At 48.3% G+C, this 27741-nt stretch overlaps 1 protein-coding gene and 1 non-coding gene across 2 annotated transcripts in view; one reads left to right on the top strand and one right to left on the bottom strand.

Annotated features, from left to right (window-relative positions):
* Positions 1 to 1107: 1107 nt before the first annotated feature.
* Positions 1108 to 1214, top strand: LOC127192574 (U6 spliceosomal RNA). Its single transcript, XR_007831040.1, has one exon. It is a non-coding gene; the product is annotated as a U6 spliceosomal RNA (small nuclear RNA).
* Positions 1215 to 14832: 13618 nt separating this feature from the next.
* The window catches only part of Tenm4 (teneurin transmembrane protein 4), a 393055-nt gene continuing 380146 nt past the window's right edge, over positions 14833 to 27741 (bottom strand). Inside the window, 4 exon segments of the mRNA XM_051148959.1 lie at positions 14833 to 15728; positions 18810 to 18952; positions 24685 to 26299; positions 27263 to 27559. Of these exon segments, the coding sequence (XP_051004916.1) occupies positions 14970 to 15728; positions 18810 to 18952; positions 24685 to 26299; positions 27263 to 27559 (2814 nt within the window). The 3' untranslated portion in view covers positions 14833 to 14969.

The raw sequence follows: 27741 nt of genomic DNA, 5'->3' as shown, positions 1-27741 counted from the left end.
CATTAAGTTTGTGGGTTTTTAGTCTATGACTCAGGAGGTGATATTGTCTGGTGTCTGTCCCACCTTTATTGGAAAAGGACATGCACTGTGGCACTGTTGCTGGGCAGATCATTGAGCCAATCAGATCTAGCTGGCTGGTGGTTGGCAGAGCACTGGGCCAATCAGATCTAGCTGGCTGGTGGTTGGCAGAGCACTGGGCCAATCAGATCTAGCTGGCTGGTGGTTGGCAGAGCACTGGGCCAATCAGATCTAGCTGGCTGGTGGTTGACAGAACACTGGGCCCAAAAGGTCTGGCTGGTTGGTGTTTGTCACAGTTGTTTTTACAACCTTGCTGGTTTTCGGCCCACTAACTCTCCTGATGACTAACAAAACGCATACATGTTGACGTCTTCACTTAACGACTGTGGATTTGTCTCTATCTCCTTTCATTACTGTCAGTTTTTTCCTTGTGCACTCTGAACCTGCTTTCAATGCATGCACAATTAAGCACATTATGTCTTCTTGGTGGACTGGCTCTTTTATCATGGTAATCAGTCCCTGTCTTTGAAGTCGGCTTTGTTTGATGTGCATGTAATCACTCTGGCTTGCTTTCGGTTACTGTTTTCATGGTATATCTTACCCCATCGCTTCATTTTTAACCTATGCATATCATTATGTTTGAAGTGACTGTTTCACCAAGCATAGAGTCGGGCCATATGGTTTTTTTTCCACTTTCTATTCTATCATCTCTTTTATTTTGATGAGCTCGTACCAGTTTGTGTTTGATGTCATCACTGACATATTTACATTTGGGCTTTTTAATGAATTATTTTTCTCCTACTCTTCTTGATTTCTTTTGTGTGTGTGTGTGTGTGTGTGTGTTTGTTGTTGTTGTTTTTAGCTTTCAAAAGTTTGTCATTTTTTTTAACCATGTCTTTGCTTTTTAGTCACTGCTTCAGGACTTAAAACAGACATCCTCCTTGCTTTGCTTAGAAACAATATCTTATTGCAAGCGCAATGTAAAAGTATGCTGCACAGGTCCCTCTGTCCTTGTATTGAAAGCTCATCACAGGGTGCTGTCCCTTCCACTTTCAACAATGAGACGCACCTTAAAGAGTTTAAAAAACAGTGCTCGCTTCAGTAGCACATATACCGAAACTGGAACAATACAGACATGATCGGCATGGCCCCTGCGCAAGAACAACATGAAACATCTTGAAGCACTCCATAGTTTAAAGAAAAATGTTTTAAAAATTTAAAAATCATTTAGTTTGTTTAGCAAAATAGTTAGCACTTTCGGTTGCTCTTCTCCCAAGGTTGCAGGTTTCCTCCTGGCCTCACTCCTGTTGTCTGAAGAGTGTCCTGAGCTGCACTGTGAGTGCAGGCACTCAAAGATTCCCTTAGCTCACTTCCTCTGAGGATTTTCATTTTATCCTCTGTCCTGAAGGTTCTTTTCACTACACTCAGAATTATGAGCTGACATTTCTTTTCGTTCAGCACTTTAGAAATGGTACGTGTGCTGGCAGCCATCTGAGCCGCTGTTTCCCTGTAAGCCGTGCGCTATGTTTTCCCCTAAATTCTTTCAACTAAAAGAAATAGAGTGTGCATGTGTGTATACTCATGTGTGCACTTATGTGGATGCACATTCATGTGTGTTTGTGTCTATGTGCGTGGAGGCCAGAGGTCATGTTGAGCATCTTCTCCAATCACTCCACACCTTGTCTTGTGAGTCAAGGCCCCTCATAGAACCTGGAGCTCATCTTGGGACTCCTCCTGCCTCTGCCTCCCAGCTGTAAGATGTCAGACATGTGTGCCACTGCACCCGGCTGGTATTTGGCTGCTGGGAACTGAACTCGGGTCCTCCCATTTGCACCTCCAGCACTTTACTCCCTGAGCTGTCTCCCTGGCCCCAGAGCCATGGTTGCATCGCTCCATCTTTAGCGTCTGTGGCTTGGGTAGAGAGTGTCTGGGCATAGACTCCAATACCTAATTTGGAGTTTGCAGATGTTCTTGATTCCAAAAGTTCATGGCTTTCTCTAGGTTTGGGAAGTTGCCAGCTTTCATTTCATCAGGTGTTTCCTGCATGCTCGCTGTCTGTCTCTGTCTCTCCTCCCTCTCTGTCTCTCTGTCTCTCTCTGTGTCTCTGTCTCTGTCTCTCTCTCTTTCTCTGACTCTAACAACAGTCTTACACCTGATGGTCCCGTGACCTCTAAGTCCCGAATTCACCTTTACAATTATTCTTCCTGAGGTTGACCACAGTGGATACTTTAACCAATTTATTTTAGCTCAGTGACTCTTCCCTTTTTTCCCCCTTTCACTTTCTCTACCTGGCCCAGCCAGGGGAGGCTACTGGCTAGATTTCCTTTAGTTGTTATGCTCCCACTTGTATCTGCTTTACATCTCGTGGTTGTTTCTTTCAGATGCTCTGTCTCCTCAGCTGCTCCAAGAGTCTCCATCATTACTTTTGGAGCACTTTTGTAATATCTGCTTTATATGTTTAGATCATTTCCACATCTATGTCATCTCAGAACTGGCCAAATTGAGATTTCTTGTTTTTTCATGTGCTAAGTATCTTTCATATTTTTAATATAAGGTTGGGTATTATTTAAATTCTAGAAAAATTTTAAAGATTGGCTTTACTTTCACTTATGTATTCTTAACAATTTTCCCCCTTTGTGACAGGGCTTCACTATGTACCCTCATTGGCCTGGAACCCTCTCTATAGACCAGGCTGGCTTTGAACGTATAGTGCTCTGCCTGCCTCTGTCTCTGGTGTGCCACCACAGCTGGCCCTTTTACTTATTTCTTTCTGTGGTGCTGAGGATTGAACATAGGGTTTTGCTCATGTTAGGTGAGGGATCTGTCATGGAGGTCTGCATACCCACCAAGTTGGGTACAGACACGTTATTAACAAGCGTTTGTAGACTGTGGTCCCTAAACTGGTTTTCAAAGGCTCTGTAAAGATATTTGGATCTGTTCTGTGTGAGTGTCACTGGATGAGTCTAGGACCAGGCCATGGTCTTCTTGGTGAAGTTCGCAAAGCCCATGGTCAGGTCTGAGCATGTGATGCCAGAGGATGTCTAGGCATCACATGGTCACCAAGAGCTCTTTGCATTCACTGTTGTGAGTTCCTCCGTTACCACTGGGCCGCTCATAGTTTTTGTTTCCCCAAGAACCTTCATTTCAGTTTCAGTCAGAAAGCCTGTGGGTTGTCCATCACTCCCTGGCAGATACTTCCTGTAGTTATACAAACTGTACTTGGGGCCAGTGGACAGGAAGCTGGGGAGATAAAGTGAGGCTTTCCTACATTCCTGAGACCCACCCCCTCCAGTCAGAGAAGCATCCCCTAGGTCTCAGTTACGGTTGCTATTGTTGTGAAGAAACACATGACCAAAGCAAGTTGAAGAGGAAAAGGCTTACTTAGCTTATACTTCCATATCTCTGCTCATCATGGAAGGAAGTCAGGACAGGAACGCAGACAGAGCAGGGATCTTGAGGCAGGAGCTGATGCAGAGCCCATGGAGGGGGTGCTGCTTACTGACTTGCGCCTCATGGCTTGCTCAGCCTGCTTTCTTGTAGAACCCAGGACCACCTGCCGAGGATTGTCATCGCTCACAATGGGCTGAGCCCTCCCCCCTCAATCACTGATTAGGAAAATGCCCCCCCCCCATGTTTGCCTACAGCTGGATCTTATGGAGGCTTTTTCTCAGCCAAGGCTCTCTTCTCTCAGATGACTCTAGCTTATGCCAAGTTGGCATAAAACTAGCCAGCACATCCTACCTCAGACTGTATCTGTGGGCCTCTAAAGCCAAGATTGACCCATCTAGAAAACTCTTTTTCCACTTCTTTCACCAGAAATAGCCATTTCTCCTGTACAGGTATCTGGATATCCAGTGGCCCTTGAGTGGAGGCTGGGGGATCTACAATAGTGAAAAGAAGTGTGCTCAGTGTGAGCTCAGTGGGACTCTAGGTCTGGTGCCCCTGCTCTGCCATCTCTGCTTGATACGTTCTATTAAGTTCTACAGCTACTCCTTACTCGGTATCATAACCTGCAAGTTCTTCTTTAAAGAACAATTGCAACCAATAAAGGAAAAGCAAACTTAAGTCAACATTTATTTTTTTTTAAAAAGGCCAAGCAGTGGCGGTGCACTCCTTTCATCTCAGTGCTTGGGAGGCAGAGGCAGAGGCAGAGGCAGGCAGATCTATGTGAGTTTGAGGCCTGCCTGGTCTACAGAGAGTGTTTCAGGATATCCAGGGCTACACACACACACACACACACACACACACACACACACACACACACACACACACAAACTGTCTTAAAATACCAAGAAAAAAGGAGGAGGAAGAAGAGAAAGAGGAGGAGGAGGAGGAGATGATGATGAACTTTTACATTGCACTGACACCTCCAAATCTTACCACGGATTCCTGTTCAGATATGGCAGAGTGTACTCATAAATAACTAGTCTTGCTTACAACAATCAAACCTGATGCAAACCCGAGGAGCATGTCGGAAAGATGAAGGCTCAAGAACACAGGAATTGGCATTCTGAAGTACTATCATGTTCAGGCTGTCTGACATTTTTCAGGGTCACTGCAAGGTCTCACTAACAAATAAATGGCACCCAAAGTAAGGGGGGGGGATTACAAGATAGAATTCAAAATACAAAAGACAGGAGGGAGGTTAAATAACTGTCGTTATGGTATTCATACGATGACTCAGTGCAGTCAGTGTGAGCTGCTTAGCATGCTGCCTGACAAATGATGGATGAAAACTATTGCTACATCAAGCCAACTCTCAAGAGTCCCGTTTCAGCCTCTTCGTTTGTGAGACAGTGGAGACATCGTCTCAGCCCTGCTTACAGACGTGAAGATTCCGTCTTAGGTCTCATTCCTTCTATACTTGTGTAGAAAGGCAGGGTGCCACCAATATCTAGTGTAATACACATATTGACCACTAGATGGCAGACAAGGCTAGTCTATGCAGAATCCAGAACTATGAGATTCTGGATCTTTTTTTTTTTTTTTTTTTAAGAGGCTGCCTGACCCGTGGCAGCCAGCATTCCTCTCTCTCCTTGGAAGAGGTTAGAGTTGGGGAGGTCTTTAGGTATAATACATTTGTTTAGGATTTATCTGCAGGGCACAAAGGTAGGCCTTAGATCCAGTTGAACCCGTGTTCAAGCACTGCCTGACTTAGCTTTGTCAGGATCTTGCGTCTCATCACTGGAGTCCCACTGCACTCCACCCCATCATTCCATCACCTATGTGATGCTCTCTTCCTCCTGAGACTAGAGGCAGGTTGTACCTATGTACCTACCCATAGCTGGCATCAGATGCCCTTCATGGTAACTTTACTGACCGACTAGATAAGTGCACCATGATTATCCGTTGGCCTTCTCGTGCAGACTCTGGGTCAGTGTTTATATACGTCCCTTTTGTTTCTGGGCTCAAGAGGCAGTATCACTGGCTAACAATAACATGTTACTTTCTGAAACTGGATTGTATAGGTTCACATCTTAGTTGTGCCATTTGCTAGCTTCATGGCCTTTCAAATATGCCTTTATCTCTCCACTTGCAAATCAGACTGATGGGGCCACTCTGAGTGCACTGTGGTGAGGGTTAAATGGGCAGGTGTACCCAGGGTGCTTAGAAAACATTAGAAAACGCCACACACATTGTAGGTGCCCAGGCCAGGTTGACTGCCTCTTGAAACTTGCCTTGCCCAAAGGAAGACATGATGTAATTGCAAAGCGCAACCAAAGAAGATTTGCTAAAGACCCGACACCGGCAGTGGCTTCTAAGGAGAAGAAAGTCTTCCTCATCCTCATCATCACTGTTGTCATTGGTAGCTTGATGATGCCTGGGGTAAGTCTCCAAACTTCATGAGTCAGGGACACTGCACTGCTCACCTTCTGCCAGCCTCAGGCTCAGCAATGGCTTTTGCGGGTGACTACTTGAGAGTGCTGGGGACACCACACTTACTAGAGAGGGATTCTCTTCACACCGGCTCCCTTGAGTACTCCCCTAGAAAGCACCAAGGTAGAAGAGGAAAGGACCTCAAAGCTTATTTTCTTCTCTTTCCTTCTAGAGCCTTTCACATGTTTGAAGCAACTTCCGAGAGTCGCTGTTCAGACCAGAGTGGAGGCCAGAGGCACGAGGAGCTCATCCTGTTTGCTTTTAAAACTCTGCATGCATCATGGGGGAGGGGAATAATGGGAAAATGGGAGGGAGGGAAGAATGGGAGGATACAAGGGATGGGATAAACATTGAGATGTAACAAGAATAAATTAATAAAAAAAAAAAAGAAAGAAAAAAACTCTGCATGCATGTGTCCATGTATGTGTATGTATGTATGTATGTATGTATATGTAGTTTATTTGTTTGCACATGGGTGTGGAGTTGAGGGACAGCTTTCAGTAGTCAGTTCTCCCCTTCTTTCTACAATGTGGGTCCTAGGGATGGAACTCATGTCACCAGGCTTGGTAACCAGTGTCTTTACCTGCAGAGGCATCTTGGAGATTCTAGTCCCGTTGCTGTTGTTGCTGCTGTTGTTATAGAAAGCCATGAGCGCCTACAGAGATGGCTGTACTAACCAAGAGCATGCATGGGCTGGACCTAGGCCCCCTACACGTATGTAACCAATGGGCAGCTTGGTCTTCATGTGGGTCCCCTGGTAAGTTGATCGGGTGCTGTCTATGACATGGACTCTGTTGCCTGTTTTTGATCACTTTGCCCTAATCGGGCTGCCTTGCCTGGCCTCTGTGGATGGGGAGGAGCTCAGTACTGACGTGACTTGATGTGCTGGGGTGGGCTGGTGGTGGAGGGGGAGCTCTCCTTTTCTGAAGACAAAGGAAGGAGGGTTAGGGGGAAGAGAGTGGGAGGGATGGACCCGGAGGAGAGGAGGGAGGGGCTGCTAAGGGATGCAAAGTGAACATGTACATTAAAAATAAATTGTTTAAAAAAGAAGTCATACCCTGCCTGGTCACACATTAGTAAGGATTTCTCTTCTCTTCCTAGGTAAGAGGCATAAAAAAAAAGCTAAGAAGATAATCAGAGAAGACTTTTGGTTATAATAAGTGCAAATGGTTGACTGTAGGTCACAATGGATGTTGTATGAAGGTCACCAGAACCCCAGGAAGTGAAGAAACTGGACAGGAGACTGGTGTTAGCTTTGTTCTCTGCAACTCAGACCGAAGAGATGGGAAAATGTTGTAGGTGACCACTAGGTGGTGCTATCAGTGTGAAATCGTGAGAGTAACTGTTGGTGGTGTGTAAGCAGGAAAGCTGGCGACTATGGCCGACAGAGAGTCGGGAGTCCTAGTCTAAATAACACTCCAGCCATCTAGTGAGACTTGGGGTGGAAACGGAGACTGGCTTCGGAAACATGCAGGAGTGTGCAAAGACACTGTCAGAAGAGGAGGGGGAGTCCCGCCTTCTAGTCACCTCCCCAGTGCGGCCTCACTCATGAGATGCGCTCTCCCGGCATGCATCTGTACCTTTACTTGCTACATTCTCCACCTAAAACACTCTTCTTATTCCTCTCTCTGTCGACTCAGTCAGGGTGTCACCTTCCCCTGGAAGCCAGCCCTGATCTCTCCACAAAGGAAGAACCCGGCTTATAGCTTCTTCCCACTCCTCTTTCCCCACGCCTCCTCCTCGCGAGCGCTTTGGTAGACTCAGGTGTTTATCATCAAGTGAGAGTTTTCTGGGACCGCTTGACCGTAGAGATCTTGGCTGATTTTAGTCAGTCCTATCCCAGCACCTGCAAGGATTTTTCTTGCCTACAGTATGGGCACTCCTTTGGGAACCTAGGGCCCACTGTATCTCAGGGTCTTGAGAACGTCCCAGAATGCTGAGGGATTATCAACACTGGGTAAGCAATATGGACATAACTAGTCACATAGCTTGCGTAACCCGGCATAAGATGAAAATAGAGGACACACCCCTTTAAAAGAAAAAAGAAAAAGAAAAAGGTATTCAAGATGGTGACAGCAGAGCACTGAGCCCTTCCAAACATGGAGTTCTGTAGGGTTGCACTGGTCATTCATCGCCCATGCAGTTGGCTCCAAGTGTAGAAATGCTATACAATCTCAGGTGAGCCTGTGTCTGCTGAGGGGGAGGTGGTTGTCCACCTCCCACTCTCTTCGGTGTATGAAGCCATTCACATGGGAAATGCCTTGGTACCCCAACCTCAATACTAAAATAGCTTAGAATGTGGCATTAGGCAATCCTAGATTCACATTCGGATCCCGCCGTTAAACACAGATAGTGAACCTACAGCTCACCTTTCAAAGCCATCCATTACCTGTGTTTGTGAGTTCAACCAAGATTAACATAAGCGGCACCTTGTCTAGAGGCAAGTCTTGCTCTTTCTACTGAGAGCTCACCAGTAAGACACACAACTTGTCCCTAGAAGCATCTGGTCAGGGAGACTGGGGCAGAGTTGGGGAGCATCTCCCATGTGCTTTCAGAGTGAGGAATCAAACTGGGGTGAGTGGAGAGACCCCGTGACTCATACAGAACCACAGACATCTGTGCACCCTTTATCTAATGGATACACACGAGGGCCTCCTGTGCCGGGTGCCATGGAAAACTGGCAAGCAAAAGTGTGACAGAGTCCTGTCCACTGTTACCTGAATGTAGCCTGTCCCGCCATCTCGGCTGCTCTCATTACGAACCCTTGGCCATTGATCAGGTGTTCACTATGAGGCAGGCCACGGGACTGTACCAGCCTTGCCGGGTGAAATGAACGAAGGCTGGGTGTTCACTCTCAACAGCCAACACCGCTGAGCCTCTGTAAGCTGTCCTAGCAATGTTTAACTGAAGTGCCTGGCTCCAGGGCAGCTGTGAACTGATGACTAGACAGTGGCGGAACTGGACCCTTAAGTCAAAGAGAGGCTGGCTGTAGTCCGATGGGGAGCTGGGCTTCTGTTTGGGGGCACTTGGGAATACTCACAGGTAGGAGGAGATATTGAGTCTTGCTTGACCTGGGGGAGCTTACTCCTCGAGTGATCCCATCTTGGCTAGCTGGGGTCAGGCGAGGCCAGCGATGTGCTGAGGCTACCTTCTGAAAGCAGAATGAGTCTCAAGAAGGTTTTGAGTGTTTCATCGCAGCTCGATGTGAAGGTTGTGCCCGAAGGGCTGACAGGTGTAAATAAGGCCTGATGGCTTGATTGGGTGGTCCGAGTTCTCAGGCAGCCCACTGTGGCACCTGTGAAGGGAAGGCAGGCCTAGGGCAACTGCCCAACTGGGAGAAATGGAAGATTTTGTTGACTCGGGGCACCTGAAGTGCTGCACGTGTTAAATAGTTCTTATGGACAAAGCATCGAGGCTAGTGTAGTCGCCAGTAGTTCTCAAAGCAGGAAGACCTGGGCACCTGTTAACATTGCACTTTCTGGGGACAGTGAAGTTAGGGGGTGGGTTGGGGGGGCTGGCCTGGAGAGAGAGGGTTTATGATATTCTGAGCAGTGCCCTACTTTACATACATTCTTCTTTTAAGGAGTAGCTGACCAAAAGGTCTGTGTCACCACGCCCTCATGTAGATGCAAGATCAGGAGTTCAGAGTTATTAAATGACCTACCAAAGGTCAGGTGGCACTGCAGCCCCCGTCTATACCAGGCTGCCTCACAGTGGAAGGCCTTCACTGATGCTTCTGCCTGCCACCTCTGCAGTGAAGTCTCCATCCGGCCTGAGTGGGAGGAAGGAGCCTACAGTTTGAAGCTCCTTTCCCCAGAGCTTGGGCGTGGGCCAACCCCGAGGCCAGCAAAAGTGGTATATGACATTCCTGGCCTACAAGGACAGTTCTTTAAGTTTTCATAATGTTTGCCATGTACACCTGGGAGCAGGGCTTAGTAAATAACCTCTTCTAAACCACCCGCTTTCATCCCTGACTCTGAGGGGCTCATAGCTTAAATGTGGGATTAAATGAGAGAAATACCGTACCTATACACCGTGATTAGACCTACATTAGCTTGAAAAGAACAGAACAGACCGGGAAAGACCCACATTTAAGGGGTTTTCTTCCTTTCTCTCTAAGTTGTACCACGTGATTATAACCACACCACAGATGAGCACGCACCTGTTTATTTGTAAGGCACCGTAATGCTGCAGCAGGTCCTGCACCTGGTGGTGGCCGGGGCCAGGTGGTCCAGCCCTTTGGACTCTGTCTCTGAAGCCACTGAGGATGAGAACCAGGCTAGGACACGGCATGGGGTCAGTTTGGCACTGGCTGAGGTGAGAGCTGTCTCTATACTCTTAATAAAGTGAGATCTTGGGTCTTCTGTGTCCTCTGGACATCTCTGTCCACGACAGCTGCAAGGGATTCTGGGACTAACGTGGGGGTCTTCCTCCAGCCTTCCTGGTAACTGCCACTGTCTCTCAACAAATGACACTGCACACCTTTAAACACAAAATAGTCTTTTATTTGTCAACGAAGGCTACACGGGATCACTTCTGGTTTTGTTTTTATGCTTCCCCCCCTTTTTTTTTCTAGAAGGTATCTACATCTGCATTTATTTACAGCCTTGTTGGTATTTACACAGTCAAGAATACAGTGTTAGAAACACAAAAGTGTTGAGAAAAAAACTTCTCAAAATTAGTTCCAGACTTCAGGAAAACTATTTCCACATGGTAAGGCCAGAGTCTCCAGTGTTGGTCATCCAGAGGCAGCTCAGAACTGTCCTATGCCAGAGCTGCGGGTTCAGAAGTCCTCAGAATGACGGGCACATTTAGAACAGTGGGGTTCTCGTGGTGAGTGAGTCAGAGTCGCTGGAGACCACCAGACAGCTGTGGGTCAGCTTCTGCAGGCACAGCCGAGCCTGCGCACACGCAGTCATCCCTGAACCATCTGCCCGTAGAATCATCACATTTTCTTAGGGACCAGAAAGTAGCCCAGTCTCACGCCTTTGGCATTCCCCAGAGGGTAAGAAACACAACACAGGGCCCCACCAAGGCCTCTCAAACACAACACAGGGTCCCCACCTCATGCCTCCCCACCGTTGATCTTCCTTGCTCAACACCGCGAAACCTCGGAGCGCACCACTGTTCCGGGCAGTCAAGTACACAAGGCTGGTTTTTGAGAATGGAAGGTTGGAGAGGATAAAATTTCTGTCACCTGAGCAATGAGTCTTTAAAATGAGTTTGCTGTTTTGGGAAGGCTAAATAAAAAGGCCTTGAACTACAGAGTTCTTTTTTTTTTTTTTCTTTCTTTCATTTCCTTCCGCTCCCACAACGGTTTTGACCTAGCTGGGGACAGCGTGCCTCACACAGGGGTGGGGTGGGGGGTGGGGAGGGGGGCTAGTCCTGATGAAGATCCCAGAAGGAGAAACTGGGTCTTTCTGGGACCAGGATCTTGGGCTAGGTGGCTCCTGTGAGGGATGAAGAACACTCTCATCTTTATGTAATGGGCAATTAAACCCCCAATCCCAGCCCTCTGCTGGAAGCAAGCAAGCTCATCTCCCTGGGCACAAAGCCCAGCATCACCGCTCTTACCGCGTGGGCGCCAGCAATGAGGGCTGCAAATGGCAAAGCCGTGTTCTGCGATGTCACATTGGAAACCTTGTCTATAAAGGCAGTAACTTAAACGTCACAGCTGAAAGGCCCTTCTTCCTCCTCTTCCCTTGCTCTGTGCCTAGAAAGCCCCGCCCAGTTTACTCAGCTCCTCTGCTTCTCCAGCATCTGCTCCCGCCCCACCCCATCCCTGTAATTTGCAGGCACTTGTCCAGCCTCAATCTGCCATTACTTCCTAGCATTTCTTTCAAGCCTCGCATCCTTCAGCAGAGTCAGGCGCTGGTGTGGATCTTGGGCTAACTCTCCACCAGCGATTCTAAGCCAGTTGTCAGAAGCTAAGGTGTGGCTTGCCATGGAGTCAATATCATCACTGTACCCTCTGGTGATGCCTGTCTGGGAGATAGCAATAAAAGGAGTTCAGGGTATAAAAGATAAAGTTGGGGATTAATAATATCTTGTTTAAGGTCATGGAGGAGAGCCCGAGGCTGAGGGACTCATTGGCAGTTGTGGAGGGTAGAGGAGGAGAGAACTTTAGAGGTCCGGAAGCTAACTCCCATTGGAACCACAGACTTCCACCAGTGAGGAAGACCTGACCACTCAACCAACTGGACAGATATAGTCAGTTTTCAAAGGACAGGTGTTGTCCAGGATGGCATTTAATATTCAAAGCCTCTGAAATGGGCAAAACGAACTGTGGCTTATGCCTTCAGATCCACCTGGGAGGTGGGATCCAACTTGAAGAGACCAAGACCAGAGTTCAGAGAGGCCAGCATCAGCATCAAATGGAGGCACATAGCACAGGCTAGCCTACAGCTGAGGTCCTTTACAGCTCAGGGATGCTTGCTTGTTTCCCCAGCAGAAGCAAGGTACTCTTTCTGGGATGCAGCCCAGGCAGAATACAGGCCCATTCCTTAATAATAAAAAAAAAAGAAAAAAGAAAAAAAAAAAAAAAGAAAAAAGAAAGAATATCCATAAATTTATTGTGTATAATGATCCCTATTAAAAACCTGTTCTTTGAGGGAAGAAGATAGTAGAGGCGGAAGACACAGGCTGGGAGGCTGCAAGGACATGGTTCTCTCAGGTCACACACTGCCTCTGTCTTACAAGTCAATGTCCCCAGTGGATCCCAGCCAGTGTCGGGCAGCCAGTATGGGACAGATCAACTAGGCCAACCCACAGGCCAACTCTGCCCAAAGGACCCTTACAACAAAAGTACATTTTGAGAGGCATAAGTCTTTTGGATACAAATGACCTGTGTTGTTCAGGTCAAAGGATTTTCTATCCCAGCCAAGAATGATCATGCTGGAAGGGGGTCCCTATTCCCTAGCACGTGCTGGGTACAGTGGGCCGGAGGGAGCGTCGAATCTGACCCAGCAGAGCTCTGATCCAGAAGTGACCAGCAACCTATGGATAAAGCAGGCCATGGCACACTGTTGCAGCAGCGTGACATGGGTTTTTGTTTGTTTGTTTTGGAATCAGGAAGAGCACTTAGCGAAACACATCCTCTAATCCCAGAGGGACAACGTAAGGCGAGATCTCCCCTCCCCAGCGAGCTTTGGACACCGCCCTCTGCCAGGCAGAACCCAGACTACACACTTGCTCTGATTCTCATGCAGTGAGAGACCTTCTTGGTTTCATTAACTCATGTCGTATTCTGAAGACTCTGTAAGGCTATAAAGGTGCCATGAGCTTTATCAGTCCAACAAGGTTTCCACGGGGAATAGCTTAGACTCAGAATTCATTTTCCACACTTAATGTAAATGTAACCCATAAAAGTCCCATTTTCTAAGAAGCCCAGCTCAGAAGGAAGCAGTTGGCTCCCCCCTCGCCCCCCCCCCCCAGTCTCCCAGAGCCTCCTCTGAGTGCCGATGACAATGGTATCCAGGCAGACAAACCAGGAAAGGAATCGTCAAGTGAGCTCCCAGTCAAGTGAGCTCCCAGCTTTCGCTGCTACAACCTTCTGCCCTCTGCACTTCCCCAGACCTGTTGGCTGCTCCCTCCCCTCTGCGCAGCCCTCCAGCACCACCTGCACTGGTGCCTAGCCCTTTCCAGATGATGTGTGCAGGTCTTCCTAGGAACAGGGGCATCCTGGCATTCTGACTCCACAGGCATCAGCCTCCGGCACCACCATCCCTGATCCCAGTGGGCTTGTATGACATTGATAGGCCATACCAAACAGCTCTTTCTTCTTATTTAAAACCAAAACCAAAACCAATCCTGCCTGGGGTTCTCTAGTGAAGAATCCCACAGAAGAGATTTCCTGAAAGGTCAGGCTCTGGGACTCCGGGGCGTCCTGGCGAAAGCCTGTACAGGGGAGGCAGAGGCGGCTTTAGGAGCTGGCTAGGGTTCCTAGCTCACACCTTCACTGACCCCTTTCTTTGGCTGACTTGTTTCTTAAGCATCCTTCCAGGGTCAAAGGCCATCAGGCAGCTCTAGCCACTCTCCTGACTCTCAGTGGTGATCAGCTGACCACTGGAGGGAAGATAACCTCCAGCCGCGGGCACGGGGTTTCCTTGCCTTCCCTGGACATGGAGCGCTTGCTGTGCAGTGCTGGTTCTCATGTCTGACTTTGGGAGAGGGGAGGAGATGAGTGAGGGATATGATGGGGGACCAACAACTCACAGACATCCTGGGTGCTTTCACCTCTTGGAAAGGTTGGGGCTCGTAGCCCCCAGGATGTTATGTCACCAGACTGGGGAAGGGGCCTCGGAGACACTTTCTCTATTTCATTGTGGGGGTGGCACTGACAACTACACTAGAGATTTGCAGAAGGGACTGGGGGGGGAGCTCATTTAGCATAAAAAATGTAAAGCTTGGACAGGAGTTTGGGGAGACTTGAAAAGGTGCTGAACATCAGGGATTCTTCTGGAGCATGGCATAGGTCCTCAGGAGGCACAAAGCATGGTGAGGAGAAACTCACCATTTTCTGTGGGAGCCTAACCAAAGCTCCCAAGGTCCCACAGGCCTGTTACTCTCTGTATCCTTCACCCCTGCCCAACCCTAGTCAAAGAAGAAAGCGTAACACATGAGACAAGTTCGCACAGACACTCATGTCTCACATCACACTGGGTACCTAGGGATGCATGAGGACACACCCCAAAGAGAGGAGAAATGTACCCCAAACAACAGGGAAATTTTCTCAAGGAAAAAAAAAGGGAACAAAAGACAATAAAGTTAGCATTGTGGTCACATTACAGAAACAAAGCAAAACAAAAACCTTCCATTCTTTGCAAAAAAAAAAAAAAAAAAAAAAATGTGTGAAGGCCAAATTTGTTTTTCTTTTCTTTAAAAAAAAAAAAAAAAAAGGGATGTTGCAAGAATTAACAATGCAACAAATATCTTTTTTTTTTTCTGCACTTGTTAAAAAAAAGTTTTTGTTTTTGTTTTTGTTTTTGTTTTTTTGTTAAGTACAACACAGTCAGGTGTACGGCCACAGAAGAGTAGCTGTCTTTGGCAAGAAGTCCAGGCCTTGGCCCTTTCTGTCACCTTCGGCCCATCTCGCTCTGTCTCATGAAGTGGATATTGTTGGCGCTGTCTGACAGTTCTGGGTACTGCTCGACGGAAGTCACAAAGAAACCGTCATAGCCTTGCACCCGCCCTGTGTTCAGAACCTGCTGCTTCTCTCCCTCTGTCCAGGCCCGCAGGCCCTCTTCTCCCTCCCGCAGTCTCTGCTGCTCTCGGGCCCAAGCCTGGCGTACAGCTCTCTGCCTGGCCAGCTCCAGCACCCGTGCCTTCTCCTCATCCACGGTTGTCCCATAGCGGGTGTTCAGGCACAGCGCCCTGTACTGCAGCTGGATGTCAGTGTAGCGTCTAGTCCTGCCACTGAGCATGGTGTTGATCTGGGACACGGTGACGTTGACCCCGTTCTCCAGGGTTCGCCGACCCCCACTGAGGCCCAGGATGGCCAGGTCACCTTCTGAAGGCCCTGTTTTCACAAAGTAGTGGGTATCTACCCCATCAATGGTGAAGTGAAGGTTCTCTAGATAGTGGGCGTTGTTCAAGATGGCCGCAATCCTTCGCCCATCCTCATTGGCCACACTGATGATGTCAGTGGTCACTCGGCCATCTTTCAAGGCAAACTTGACCCCTTTGCCAAAGATGGAACCACTGGAGGCAAACTTCTTTGTCTCTGGGGCCTGTTGGCAGCTGGTGATGGTGGAGCCGTAAAGCTGGTCAAAGCGTTCTAAGGTAACGAAGGCCTTGAGTTGCTTCTGAACTTCACACTGTACCCCGAGGATAGACTGATGGGGGAGGGCCACAAAAAAGAGAGAGGGAGAGAGTAAGACGAGGGGAAAAGCAAACCCCAAGAGCACAGAGAGTCAGTTCAAATAGGGAAGTCAAATCTACAGGTATTTATTAGCTTGTTACATCTGTGTCTGTGGTGCTGACCATCAGAACAGCCAGTCATCCTTCATCCTTCATCCCCACATCCTTCTAGTCAGAGCCAGTTCAGGGAGCAGCTGCTCTGGCCCAGCCCTTTTGTGAGCAGTGGAAATACAGAAAGAACTGGGCAACATCTTTGTCCTCAAAGAACTCCTCATTCCATAGGCACAATCAGAGGTGACAACAATATTGCAGCCAAATGTAACAACTGATGGTCTAAAATACATAATTGTTAATAGATATAGTAACAGTTCTTGATCTTCAAATTCAAGAACTACAGTGTAACACACTGCTTGATCCCTATAGTAGATACTATTATTTCAGTTCACTTTTTTTTTTTTTTTAAAGACAGGGTCTCACTATGCAGCCCTGGCTAGCCTGGAACTCACTATGTAGACCAGGTTGGCCTCAAACTCACAGAGATCCACCTCTGTGGCCTCTACCTCTGCTGGGATTCAAGGCATGCGCCACCATACTCAGCTTCAAGTTCACTTCTAAGGAAACTCAGGCTAACACAGCTCATCATTGGCCTACAGCCCAATCATTCACTCCACATTAGTATTGAACCCAGGTCTGTCTAACTGTAGAGGCCTGCATCAAAGGCAGCTGGGGTAGTGAGAAGCAAACAAGGCCCAGAAGATGCTCAGCCTAAAGGTGGAGAAGAGAAGAAGAAGGCAGGGTTCCAAGGAGAGGGCTAAGCCCAGGTTAGCCTAATGGATGTGGAGGGTGACGTCAGGGGAGAAATGGCAAGAACTGCATGGTATTAAGAAAGCTATGGTTTGTCTCAAGCCTCTCCCTTGGTTCTACTGATCTGTACTGCCATTACCCAAGTTTTTCATGGAGGGTCCCTGTGCCTCCTGCCCCCAGTGCCTCTTTGAGCATCCTCAGGTATCCCTGACTTAGCTGCTGTGGGGGTCAGGTTGGACCCCATCAACTTGGTGTACCATCTGTCTGCCCCTCCCATTCTCAAAGAGCTCAGAGAAGCTGTGCTCAGAGCTTCAGCGCTTTAGCAGCAACTCAGGGCACGGGCTTTAGCAACAGACCCATCGGCCACACATTGAAATTAAGTCCTCTTTATAATTAATAGAACCCTGTCTGTGAACAATTATTTCCTAGAGTTTCACAAAAGCTCAACAACAAAGATCTCCAATGCTTGCCAAGGGCAGAAATCAATAATTCACTGACAGGCGAGGTGGGCAAACAGGCAGCCAGAGACAGGGACTCTGGAGAGCACAGAAGAAACCTGGCGGGGGGAGGAAGTACTGTGTGGCTGGACTCAGCCTTGGGGACAGCAAATGCTGGGACATCTGGACCAGGGGCTGAGGTAGCAAGGTCTGGGACAGGCTGGGACAGAAAGAGGACAGGCTCTTTGGCCAGGCAGACTTGGATTCATGTCGTCGTCCCTCATGTCTCAGCTGAACACTATTGGGTAAGTTTCACTGAGCCTAACCTCCTTATTTATGAAATGGGGTATTTACACGGCTCAGTCACTGAGTCACTGAAGCACCTACAATGTGTTAGCCTGTGTCCTGGGCACTAATTGAGACATGTAATTGTTGGGATTCAGCATCTAGTGAAAGAACAGGAAAGAGCACAGAAGTTGGACAGAGCGGACCACCTGAGCAGACTCATCCTCAAGTCTGGGAGGAGATAGCTAAGACGAGCCTAAAGAAATTAGTCTGGAACAAGACTGGTGCCGGGGAACTGGCTCAGTGCATTAAATGCTAGCCCCACAAGCACGAGGACCTCAGTTCAGATCCCCAGCACCGAGGTAAAGAGCTGAGCATGGAGGTGCATGTCTATAAGCCCGGTGCTTGGAAAGCAGATAAAGGAATGTCCCTGGGTCTTTTGGCCAGCTTGTCTGACTCTGTGAGCTCCAGGCTCAGTGAGGGACACACACAAATGCAATCTCTCTCTCTCAAAAAACATGGCAGTATGTACACACACACACACACACACACACACACACACACACACACACACACGCAGTATGTACACACACACACACACACACACACACACACACGTAGGGGGAGCAGGAGGAGGAAGAAAAGAAAGGAGAGCAGGAAAGTTCCCAAACACAGGATTGTGCAATGGGGGCACTGCTGTTTCTGCACACAGTTTATTGTCCCTGGGCCGGCATCCCCTAGAAGGTTTGGTTTCTGCTAATCTACCCTTGCATTTGATGGGCCACAGGATGGGGCTGGACACAGAATCTGTTCCTGGTGCAGAATTTATGAATGGAGGCTGAGGATGAGATGAGCAATGCATGAAGTGATCAGCAGGTGGGATGAGACTCTTGTGAAAGATCTTCTCAGCCATATAATTCCAAGTCTTTGAAATTTGGCCATAAAAGAAAGATAAGAGAAAGTGACTTTTTTTTCTCTCTTATAGCCCATCTAGTCCTGCTCAGCCAGATGACACACAAAATGGACAATCTGGGTTTGGATTGTCTCATGCATTAAGCCTGGACAATAAGAAGAATAACAGCATGTGTATTTGTGAGCTAACTCAAGTAGAATGTCACTCAATGCAGGTGTCCAAAAAACAGCACATCTGTATTCAGAACACTCCTTCTCCCAGGCTTTTGCCTGCATAATGACAAAGGCTTATTATTATTATATTTTTTGTGGTACTCTGAACATGGTGGATTAAAAAAACAAAACAAAACAAAACAAAACAAAACAAAAAAACCCACAAAAACCAACCAACCAAACAAACAAAAAACCCTTCATGTAGCCTGCGAGTGTCCATGTGCTACAGTTGGGTCCCTGGGGCCTGCCTAGCCATAGTTTGCTGTTTGTTGAAATCTGTCTGGCAGGAACCATGAAGGTGCTGCCTCAGTTTCCATCACTGGCTTGAATTTTCCTGCACAGGTGGTGAGGTCCCCTTTTTAAAGTCAGAATGGCCTGACATGTGGCTGTTACGTGGAGAGTTACCTTGCTATTGTCCCATTCCTGAGTTTTCATCTGCGTGTGCAGGAGCTCGTAGGAGGGTTCCATGGCGTCGGTGTCTGGTTTGGGATAGCCAGGTATCACGTTGTGCAGCTGGAATCCAAAGGTAAGTAGCCAGCTGTTGACATCTGGGTGGAGAGAAGCAGAAATATGCCTTGGGAGTAAGTGGACTTCTGACCAGGGGCCACGAATGAAAAGTGACTGGTGACAGGGCTGACTGCTACACACATTGGAAAATAATGCCCGGGTCTCAAAGCCAAATGTACTGCTGGGCCCCAGCAATCTCTTTGCCAGGAATATGCCCAGAATCCTCTTCCAAGGGATAGATCTAGGTGTGATGAATCCCAGGCAGAACCTAGGCTTCCAGATAGTTCTGTCTCTTACCCTTTTCTACTTACCCAGAGGTAGCTGCCAATAGAAGAAGCTCTCCCAGGCTCCCCCTCTCCCCCCAACTACAACATCAATAGGAAACACTTGCAAAGGTCAGTCAACCCCAAGAAAGGATTTTAACAGGCTGACTCTCAAAGAGAAAAATTCACTTAAGAAACAAACTGCCCCTCCTCTATCCACCCTCTTTGTAGCCATTAGAGCCTCAGGGCCAAAGTGCCTTTAGGCATGGTGCTAGTGCAAAGATCAAAGGGATTTCCTGCTTGCTACAGTGTTTTACTTCTGACAGCACAAGAAAGTCACCTGACCTCCCAGTGCCTTAGCCTGCTAGTCTCTAAGTTTGTTAATCATAGTCCTTGGAGTTTCAAGTTATAAATAAGATTTTTCTGTGAGCATTTGGTTCACTGAAGAAGGGAATCAGAAATCTATGCTCCTGGGATGGGATTTAGTGCAGCTGGTAGAGTGTTTGTCTTGAATGTGTGAAGTCCTGGGTTCAGAGCCCAGAGCCATGTAAATTGATGCCTGTAATTCCAGCACCCAGGAGGTGGAGGCAGTAGGAACAGAAGTTGAAGGCTATCCTTGGCTACATAATGAGTTTGTGGCTAACCTGGGCTACATGAAATCTATATCACAAAAGCAAGCAAAGCAAAAACAAGGATGACAACAACAAACCAACCATCCAACTAACCAACCAAATTTAAAAAACCCCAAAAAGCCATGACCTTTGATGGGAGTTAAGGTGGACTATTGGTCACTTGGCCTATGTAGCAGAAGGCCAATTATGCTGATAGGTACTGTGTCGTCACAGAATCTCCCCTTGAACACCCATTGACCCCAAATGGAGATGAGACCTGTGCCCAGATATCTTCTAAACATGATAAAAATCAGACACGGGGAAGGCACGGCCTTGGAGCTAGACAAAGAGAAAACATCATCATTTGTTTGCCACCCAAGGAGATGAAGGGGGTTGGGGCGATCCAGGGAAAGATGGCTGCGCAGGTGAGGTGCCATACGGAGGCCAGTGCGGGAGTGTTCAGGTAAGCAGAGAGTAGTTCATAAAGGCTGAGGGACAACCAAAAAGGACAGAGACAGGGGTGGCAGGAGGGAGGTGATCTGGGCCTTGGTAGGGGGACTAGGAGTCTGTGTTGCAATGTGGCTCAGCCCTCTTCGGGAAGGGGCAGCTGAAGATGCTAAAGCAGGTGCCAGACAAACCCAGAACCCTGTCTCAGTGGCAAGGGGTTGGGGTGGGGGGAGGAGTACAAGGTTTCAAGGCCAGCCTCGGAGCCACGTGTCATTTGCTTCTTTCCGATGGAAACACAGCTCTCTGTTGGGAGGTCCTATTGAGGACCCAGGTCAAGGAGGAAGTGAGCCCCTCCTGGCAGCTGCGGAGTGGGAAGAGAGTAGGGGTGGTCAGGAATTGTGTTCTTGACACTGTTGTGACCCACGCATCTCTCTCATCTACGTCCCTCATTATTTGTCTTTGCCCTTTTTTGCTTGTTTTGTCTTGCTTTTAGTTGTCCCAGGCTCCTCCACTGTGACCCAGGTTTAACATTCTCATGTCAGCCTCACTACGCAGTTCACAGACAGGAAGGAGAAGAGCGTGGCAGCCGAGGCCACCCAAACCCACAGTCTGGCTCCTCAGAGGAGAATCTATTTAACGTCTCTGAGCTTTAGTGGCCTTGTTTGCACACTGACAATAGGAGTGGTTTTAACTAAGCCTCAGAGAAGAATAAGGATAACACTTGTACAGCAGGAGCTGGTCCAAGCTTGTGACTAAAATGCTGGTACCTAGGTCGGGTACTGGCTCACAGAGGGCTTTCTGCCGTTTTCTTATTTAGAACAGGGGACACGAATGACATGTCTCCATGGCCCTTTCCTCGCTGAGTTTCCACGAGTCTCTCATTCTATGACTCTTCGGGACATTATAACAAACAGCACACACCCAGAGCGAACACCTGACAGAGACCTTTCGCTTGAGGCTGAGAGTGTGCACCGGGGTTTTGCGGTTATCTGCAATAGCGCGCATTCCAGGAAAAGCAGACGGCGCAGAAGAGGGCTGGACTTTAGTTGTGATGGAAGACAGGAAGCTTTGCTATCACGACTTTCAGGAAGATGTCAGAGAACTAGTTTATTTGCTTTCCTACAGGGCTTTTCTGAAGGACTGGGAATTGTGCTCCTACAACCTCAGGGGCAGGCATTTCCCTCCTGTTGAGAAGCTAGCATTACCTGGCAGTCCCAGAAGTCACTGCTGCCGGGAGGGAGGAATAAAAAGCGAGTGATTTGAATCCCTTTCACAAATGCATGGCTTTGTTCTTCACAGACTGTATTTGAAACCGCTAAGCATTTTGAAGTCCGACACTGCAGAGTTCTAAGGATGGCCTCCCAACGTCTTGGTGGAAGGGTTACTTTACCAGTCTGGAACTTCGCTGTCTGTGTTCCCCTACGTCACGTGTCTCAGGCAAAGACTTAGCATGATGATGTGTGAGAGAAGGCCCTGGTGGACATTTTAGGGTTGCTTTCCCATGATGCAACTCTGCATTCTTTCTCTGTGATCTAGGATAAGCCAATCAGTGCCTTCGCTTCAACCCTGGTAATTGTTCCACTGTCTCAAGACCCACGCCTGCCTAACTGGAGAATAGCTCAGGACCTTGGAAGGTATGTTTGGAAAAAGTAAGCTTTCTTTGTTGTTTCAGTGAGGACACACTTAGCCTACAGTGAGGGTAAAAAGGAAGGTGTAGTGAAAATTGGCAGAATCTTAGTTTCATGTTAGCCACTGCAAATCATTTCTGACGTTCTGAAAACTTGATTGTTTAGACGACAAATAGCTGTGTGTGTGTATATATATATATATATACACATGCCACAGGATCCACTGTGTAAGAAAAATCAATTTTGGAGTCATGACCAGTATTTTCATCGAAGTGGCATATGCTACACTAGAAAATAGACACCAAACCTAAGGACTGCTTTGCAAACCTTTGGTTTTAGGTTTTTATAGTGATATTTAAAAATACTTTTTTTTTTTTAGATAGGTTCTCACGTATTCAGGCTGTGTAGTCAAGGATGACCTTGAACTTCCGATCCTCCAGTCTCCACCTCTGGAATACTGGGGTTGCGGGAACGTAACACCACTCCTGCTTTATTTGGTGCTGGGGATGGAGTCCAGGCCTTCACACATGCGAACAAGCACCCTACCCGTGGAGCTACACTTCTGGCTTCAAAACTCATTTTCTTAAGGTGGGCTCACAGCCAAAGACATGTGTGAGAGTGGCACGTGCTCCGTGAAGGCAGACGCCAAGCTTTCTTCCGCTCTGCATCCTTAGGGTGGGTCTGGCACAGAGAAGGTATAACCAATATGATATTTGTTGGATTTAACTATCTGAGAAATGAAACACAAACTGAAAAAGGAGGTGCCCCTTGGTTGGTTGAAAGCCGTGCTGAAAAGCAGGGTTTAGAGACCAATGTGGTTATCGGGGGAAATATTTTGAGATCAGAGAGCGCTGTTCTGTGGGACTCTGCACAGTCCCATGCTCCTTCGGAGTCTCACAGGTCTCATCGGTTGAACGCAATTGTCCTGATCTCACAGACTTGTTGCCAGGCTTGAAGGAGACGGTATCTGTCAGTCAGTGCTTGGCAAAGAGCGTTTAATCATGCAGCGCTATTCTAGAAGGCGGCTACATTGCATATGGTAGTGTACAAAGGCAGAGGGGGAGGGCAGTAATAGTTTGGCAAGCTTTAGTTTTTTTTTTTTTTAATGGAAAATTACATTTCCTATTGCACTGGTTTTTTTTTTTTCCTCCCCCAGCTACAGTAACACGCCGAGCTGTCTCACAGGAAACTCACTGGAGGGTGAGGCAGGGGGCGTGCTTTGCGCAGACAGATGTAATGGAAATGTCATCCTAACCTGTCAAGGCTCTCTAGTGTTAGCAGCCAAGCTGCGCGTGGTAAGAGCTGGGACCACTGTCAAGATATATGTATTTATCCCCAGGTCCCAAGTATGTTTTCACGACACCTGTGTACCACCTTGTTCTCCCTTCCAGTCCCTTCTTCCTCTTGATAGAAAAGTCTAGAGTTTGTCCTAGAAAGAGGAACTCTCCCATTGCTGTCAGCAGAAACCGGCTTCAGATGAGGCCATGAGGTTTGAGGGCGAGGGAGCACACCCTCCATGAGCTAGCTGACACCACGGCCTTTCTCCAACTCTGTGAATGTCGACACTGCTCCTCAGAATGCCTTTCTCTCTACTACTTGATGAAATCTACTCAGGAGCCAGCCTCGAGGATCAGCTCGCTCTTCTTTGAAGGCTTCCCAGAACCCTGCGGACAGAGCCAGTTGCTAGCCTTCTGGGATTTACTGGCCATCTGTGCAAAGCTTCCTCGTGGCCCCGCACACTAGACTGGAGTGTGCGTTTCCTCTGATAGTGAGGAGTTCTGGAGTGTGGGGGATCATCTTTCTATTCTTAGTGTCTAAAACTAGGGTTGGGGGGTGTAGGGATGAAGGAAACAGACAGAAAGAAGGGGACAAGTGGATTGAATCCCAAGATTACTGGGTTTCCTCCCGTACACATTTTCACAAGGGACTGGGTGGCTTTATTTGGATGCTATAGAGACTCTCCCTGTGTGGCTTGCTGGGGCATTGTGGACGCCTAAGATGTTTCCATGTGCAGGACACACAGGGCACTTTATATTCCAGTTGGTTTCAGAGGAGTGAAAGGGGATGTCTCTTTTAAAACGAAGGGTGGAGAAAAGACAGCCAGCATGAAATGTGTTTCTCAGGTCACCCTTGCCACTAGGCTTGTATTTGCTCCATGAATTATTTGTTACCCCTATTTTCCTTTATTGCCTGCTTAGGATGTATGTATTGCACAGAATCAAGTAAGATACAAGTAGGCTCACTGAGACCAGGGAACCGTGTAGGGTCTGACCTAGGCCCTCTGCATATATGTTATGGGTGTGTAGCTCACTGTTCTTGTGGGATCTCTGACTCTTTTGCCTGCCTTTGGGACCCTTTCCTCCTACTGGGTTGCCTCATCCAGCCTTGACATGAGACTATGTGCCTGACATGAGACTGTGTGCCTGGCTTGTTATGCAATATTTGGTTGATATCCCTAGAAGGCCTGCTTTTTTCTGAAGGGAGGTGAAGGAGGGGTGGTTATAGGGGAAGGGAAGGTGGAGAGGGAGGGACTTTGGGAGGGGAGGGAGAGGAAACTGCAGTCAGTATGTAATATGTGAGAGAAGAATAAATTTTTAAAAAGGAAAAAATTTTTTTCCTAAAAGAGAAAAAGAAACAATGGTGGTCCTATCAAATATAATTGATGCTGGATCCATTTATTTCTGGAGTAGTCTCCAAACTACTGTGTTTTTAAGTAGACTTCAGAATATAGTGCCACTAGAGACAGTGTCTCCTGTCACAGCATACCAGGGTTCTCAAGGAACAACGGGGAAGGTCCTGACTTAGGGTATACCTCAGTCCTCACCTGTCATGAAGCACTTGATGTCCTGAGAGTTGCTGATGGGGTTGTTGTTTTTAAACATGTAGAGATGAAAAGGCACGATGCTGCTGCTACTCAGGCGTTTCCAGAGTTCGTGGTCTGGGCTCGTCCAGCGTCCGGCCAGCACATCATAATCCCGTCGGCCCATGTGGACCAGCTTGGTGAGTGGATCATAGAGACCGCCATGGTAGCCAATGATGATCTGGAAGTTAGGGTTTGTGTCCATGTAGATCTCCCCATAGGCTGTGTATAGGATCTGCTTAATCATCAAGCCAGTCCCACTGAAGACAGCGAGGGGAGTTCCAATGTTGTCACAAGCTATGTAAAATTCATCGCCGCTGCTCAGCTCCATGGCAAAGAGGTGTCCTTGCAGATCATAGTAGAGGGATGTGATTTCAGAGCTGGAGTGGTTGTAGAGGTGGGTGACTTTGGTGGGGTTGGTCAGGTCTGCGTAGAAGAACTGTAGGTGGTGGCTGTGGCTGCTCTTGCTAGACACTCGGCGCCCGAGGCCATCGTAGCGGTACCTGACGCTCCAGCCACTAGCCCGGTTGTAGGCTTTGATGAGCAGGCCGGCTGAATTGTACTCGAAGACATCCCCACCCCTCTGCCTCAGGAAGCCATCCTCATCCATCTTGTACTGCACGTCACCCAGCCTAGTGATGCGGTCACGGAGGTCGTACCGTAGTGGTGTGAGCCGCGCGCTGTTCCCAGGGCTCAGCAAGTGCAGGTTCCCATTGAGGTCATAGCTGTAGCGCCAGAGTGGCTTGTCATTGATGGAGACCGTCTGCAGCTGGCCATCGGCATCGTATTCATATGAGTAGCGGGTGGTGTTGGCGTAGGGTCCCACCTTCAGCTCCTTCTTCACGACCCGGCCCATGTTATCATACTGAACAGTCATCCAGTACATGAGTGACCGGAAAATCTCATACTGTACCTCCTTCATCCTGCCATAGGCATCAAAATGCTTGGTGTGGGTCATGACGGCTGTGGTAATGATCTGGTTGATGTCATAGTAGATGACGCCAAACTTCCCAAACTGTTCTGTCTTCCCTGACACATCATCGTAGCGGTAGAGATCGATGGGCAGTGGGGTCTCATTGATCACAGCCTGCATGCTGGTCACACGGAAACTGTTGTCATAGTTGTAATCAAAACGGGCATTGACCATGCCTTCCTCTGTGAAACGGAAGATCTGGCGGTCAATCAGGGGCCCAATCTGACGGTAGCGGATGGTGCAGGTGAAGCCCTCGTTCTGTAGGTTGACGGTCTTGAGCATGCCCGCCGTCTCGTCATAAGTGAAGCTTACCTTGGTGGTGTCATACAGGGTCTCAGCCAGCTTTGACAACTTGCCATACTTGTAAATCACCCTGCGGCCAGTGCCCAAGTAGAAGGTGTGCAACAGGTGTCCGTCTTCGGTGAAGTCCTGTATGACTGACGCATTGCCTTCCGGGGGTTGGTAAATGTTCCTGTAGTAGCCCACGGAGCGAATGGTCTCCAGCGTCTGCCGGGCGACATTGGGCATGGTCACAGAAGAGAGGCGGTCATTCTTGTCAAACTCAAAGATGTACTGCCTCTGGCTGTGGAGGTGAAGCACCATGGACTGTGGGGGGTGGGGGGGGAGAAGAAAAATCAGAGATAAGGGAGGTGAGAGGAGGAATGACAACCCAAGTACCCACAACTTATAGGAAAGAAATGGAAGGCTGAGAAAAATGGTGGCTCTGCGATATGTCCAAGCAGAGACCTGTGTACCATGGTATGCTGCCAGCAGGCTACAGATGTGTGTCTGGGCTTAATCGCAGCCTCACAGGGCTAGGTCCACCCTGGCCATTTGTTTTTCCTCTTGTGAGCAAACAGCCTATGTGCCGGCTCCAGTATGTGGTGTGGATAAGCTCACTTCTGCACCTGAAGTGGGGGTGAGACCAGAATGCGCTGACCTAAAGTATTTGCAACAGTTTCCTTACTGCCGTCCCCGACCCAGGCTTCTGACCTCAGTCTTATTCAAGCAAGAAGGAGCACTCTAAGACACAGCCTGGTGATCTCGAAGCCGGACAGCCTCCACCTGCTAAACAGCTTCGGTGGCTTCCCTGTGCCTGTAGCATAAAGACCATGCTTGGGAAGGACGCCTTCGATGTTTCCCCACTTTTAATGTGGTAAGAAGTCATGGGCCCACTCTGGGACACGGCAGGCTGGGATGGGAAGGGAGAACCTTGTTCTAGCAGTGCTCTCGTTGCACAACACTGGCAACTTTTGCCCTCCTCAGGCATGCGTGGCCTTTCAGTACATGGGATGACCTCCATAGTCTGTCTTGTAAGCCTACATCAGGACATTGCAGGCAGATACTTTCACCACAGAACAAACAGAGCAATGATGAAAGCAGGTATAGTTAGTTGTGAGTGCCTTCAGCTGTTCAGGAGGCCAAGTCAGGAGGATCAGTTGAGCCCAGGAGTTCAAGTCCACCCTGGGTAGTGTAGTGGTACCCATGTTAAACACTACAGCCACAACGATCAACTTCCTGTATGGCAAGACCATTGATGGGGGGAAGAGGGGTGAGACAGACACCTGCCTTCTCTAGGTATGTGTAGCTCCACATTTTTCCATCTGCAAAGATCCGGGATGTGATGCGCCCCGCCTGATCATATTCCATCCTCTCAGACATGATGCCCCTTTGGATTCCGGCAATGTGACCCCCAGGGGAGTAGGTCACATTGACACCGTTCAACCTGCTGCTAGGCGACCAGAGGCTTGGCCTCCCTGCTTGGTCATACAGGATCCGAAGGGTGAACTTGCGATGGTCGTCATAGATCTTCTCGGTGCGTGTTACACGGTCAAAGTCCAGAGACAAGAGGTTTCGGTTGTGAACCTGGGGAAGGGATATAAGAAAGAGAGAACAGGGGGCTGGAGAGATGATGGCTCAGAGGTTAAGAGCACCGACTACTCTTCCAAAGGTCATGAGTTCAATTCCCAGCAACCACATGGTGGCTCATGACCATCTATAATGAGATCTGGTGTCCTCTTCTGGCTTACAGGCAGGATATTGTATAC

This window comes from Acomys russatus, chromosome 7, assembly GCF_903995435.1.
Source record: "Acomys russatus chromosome 7, mAcoRus1.1, whole genome shotgun sequence".
NCBI lineage: Eukaryota > Metazoa > Chordata > Mammalia > Rodentia > Muridae > Acomys > Acomys russatus.
Note: the sequence above shows the minus strand (reverse complement) of the source record. Positions and strands in the feature narration are given on the sequence as shown.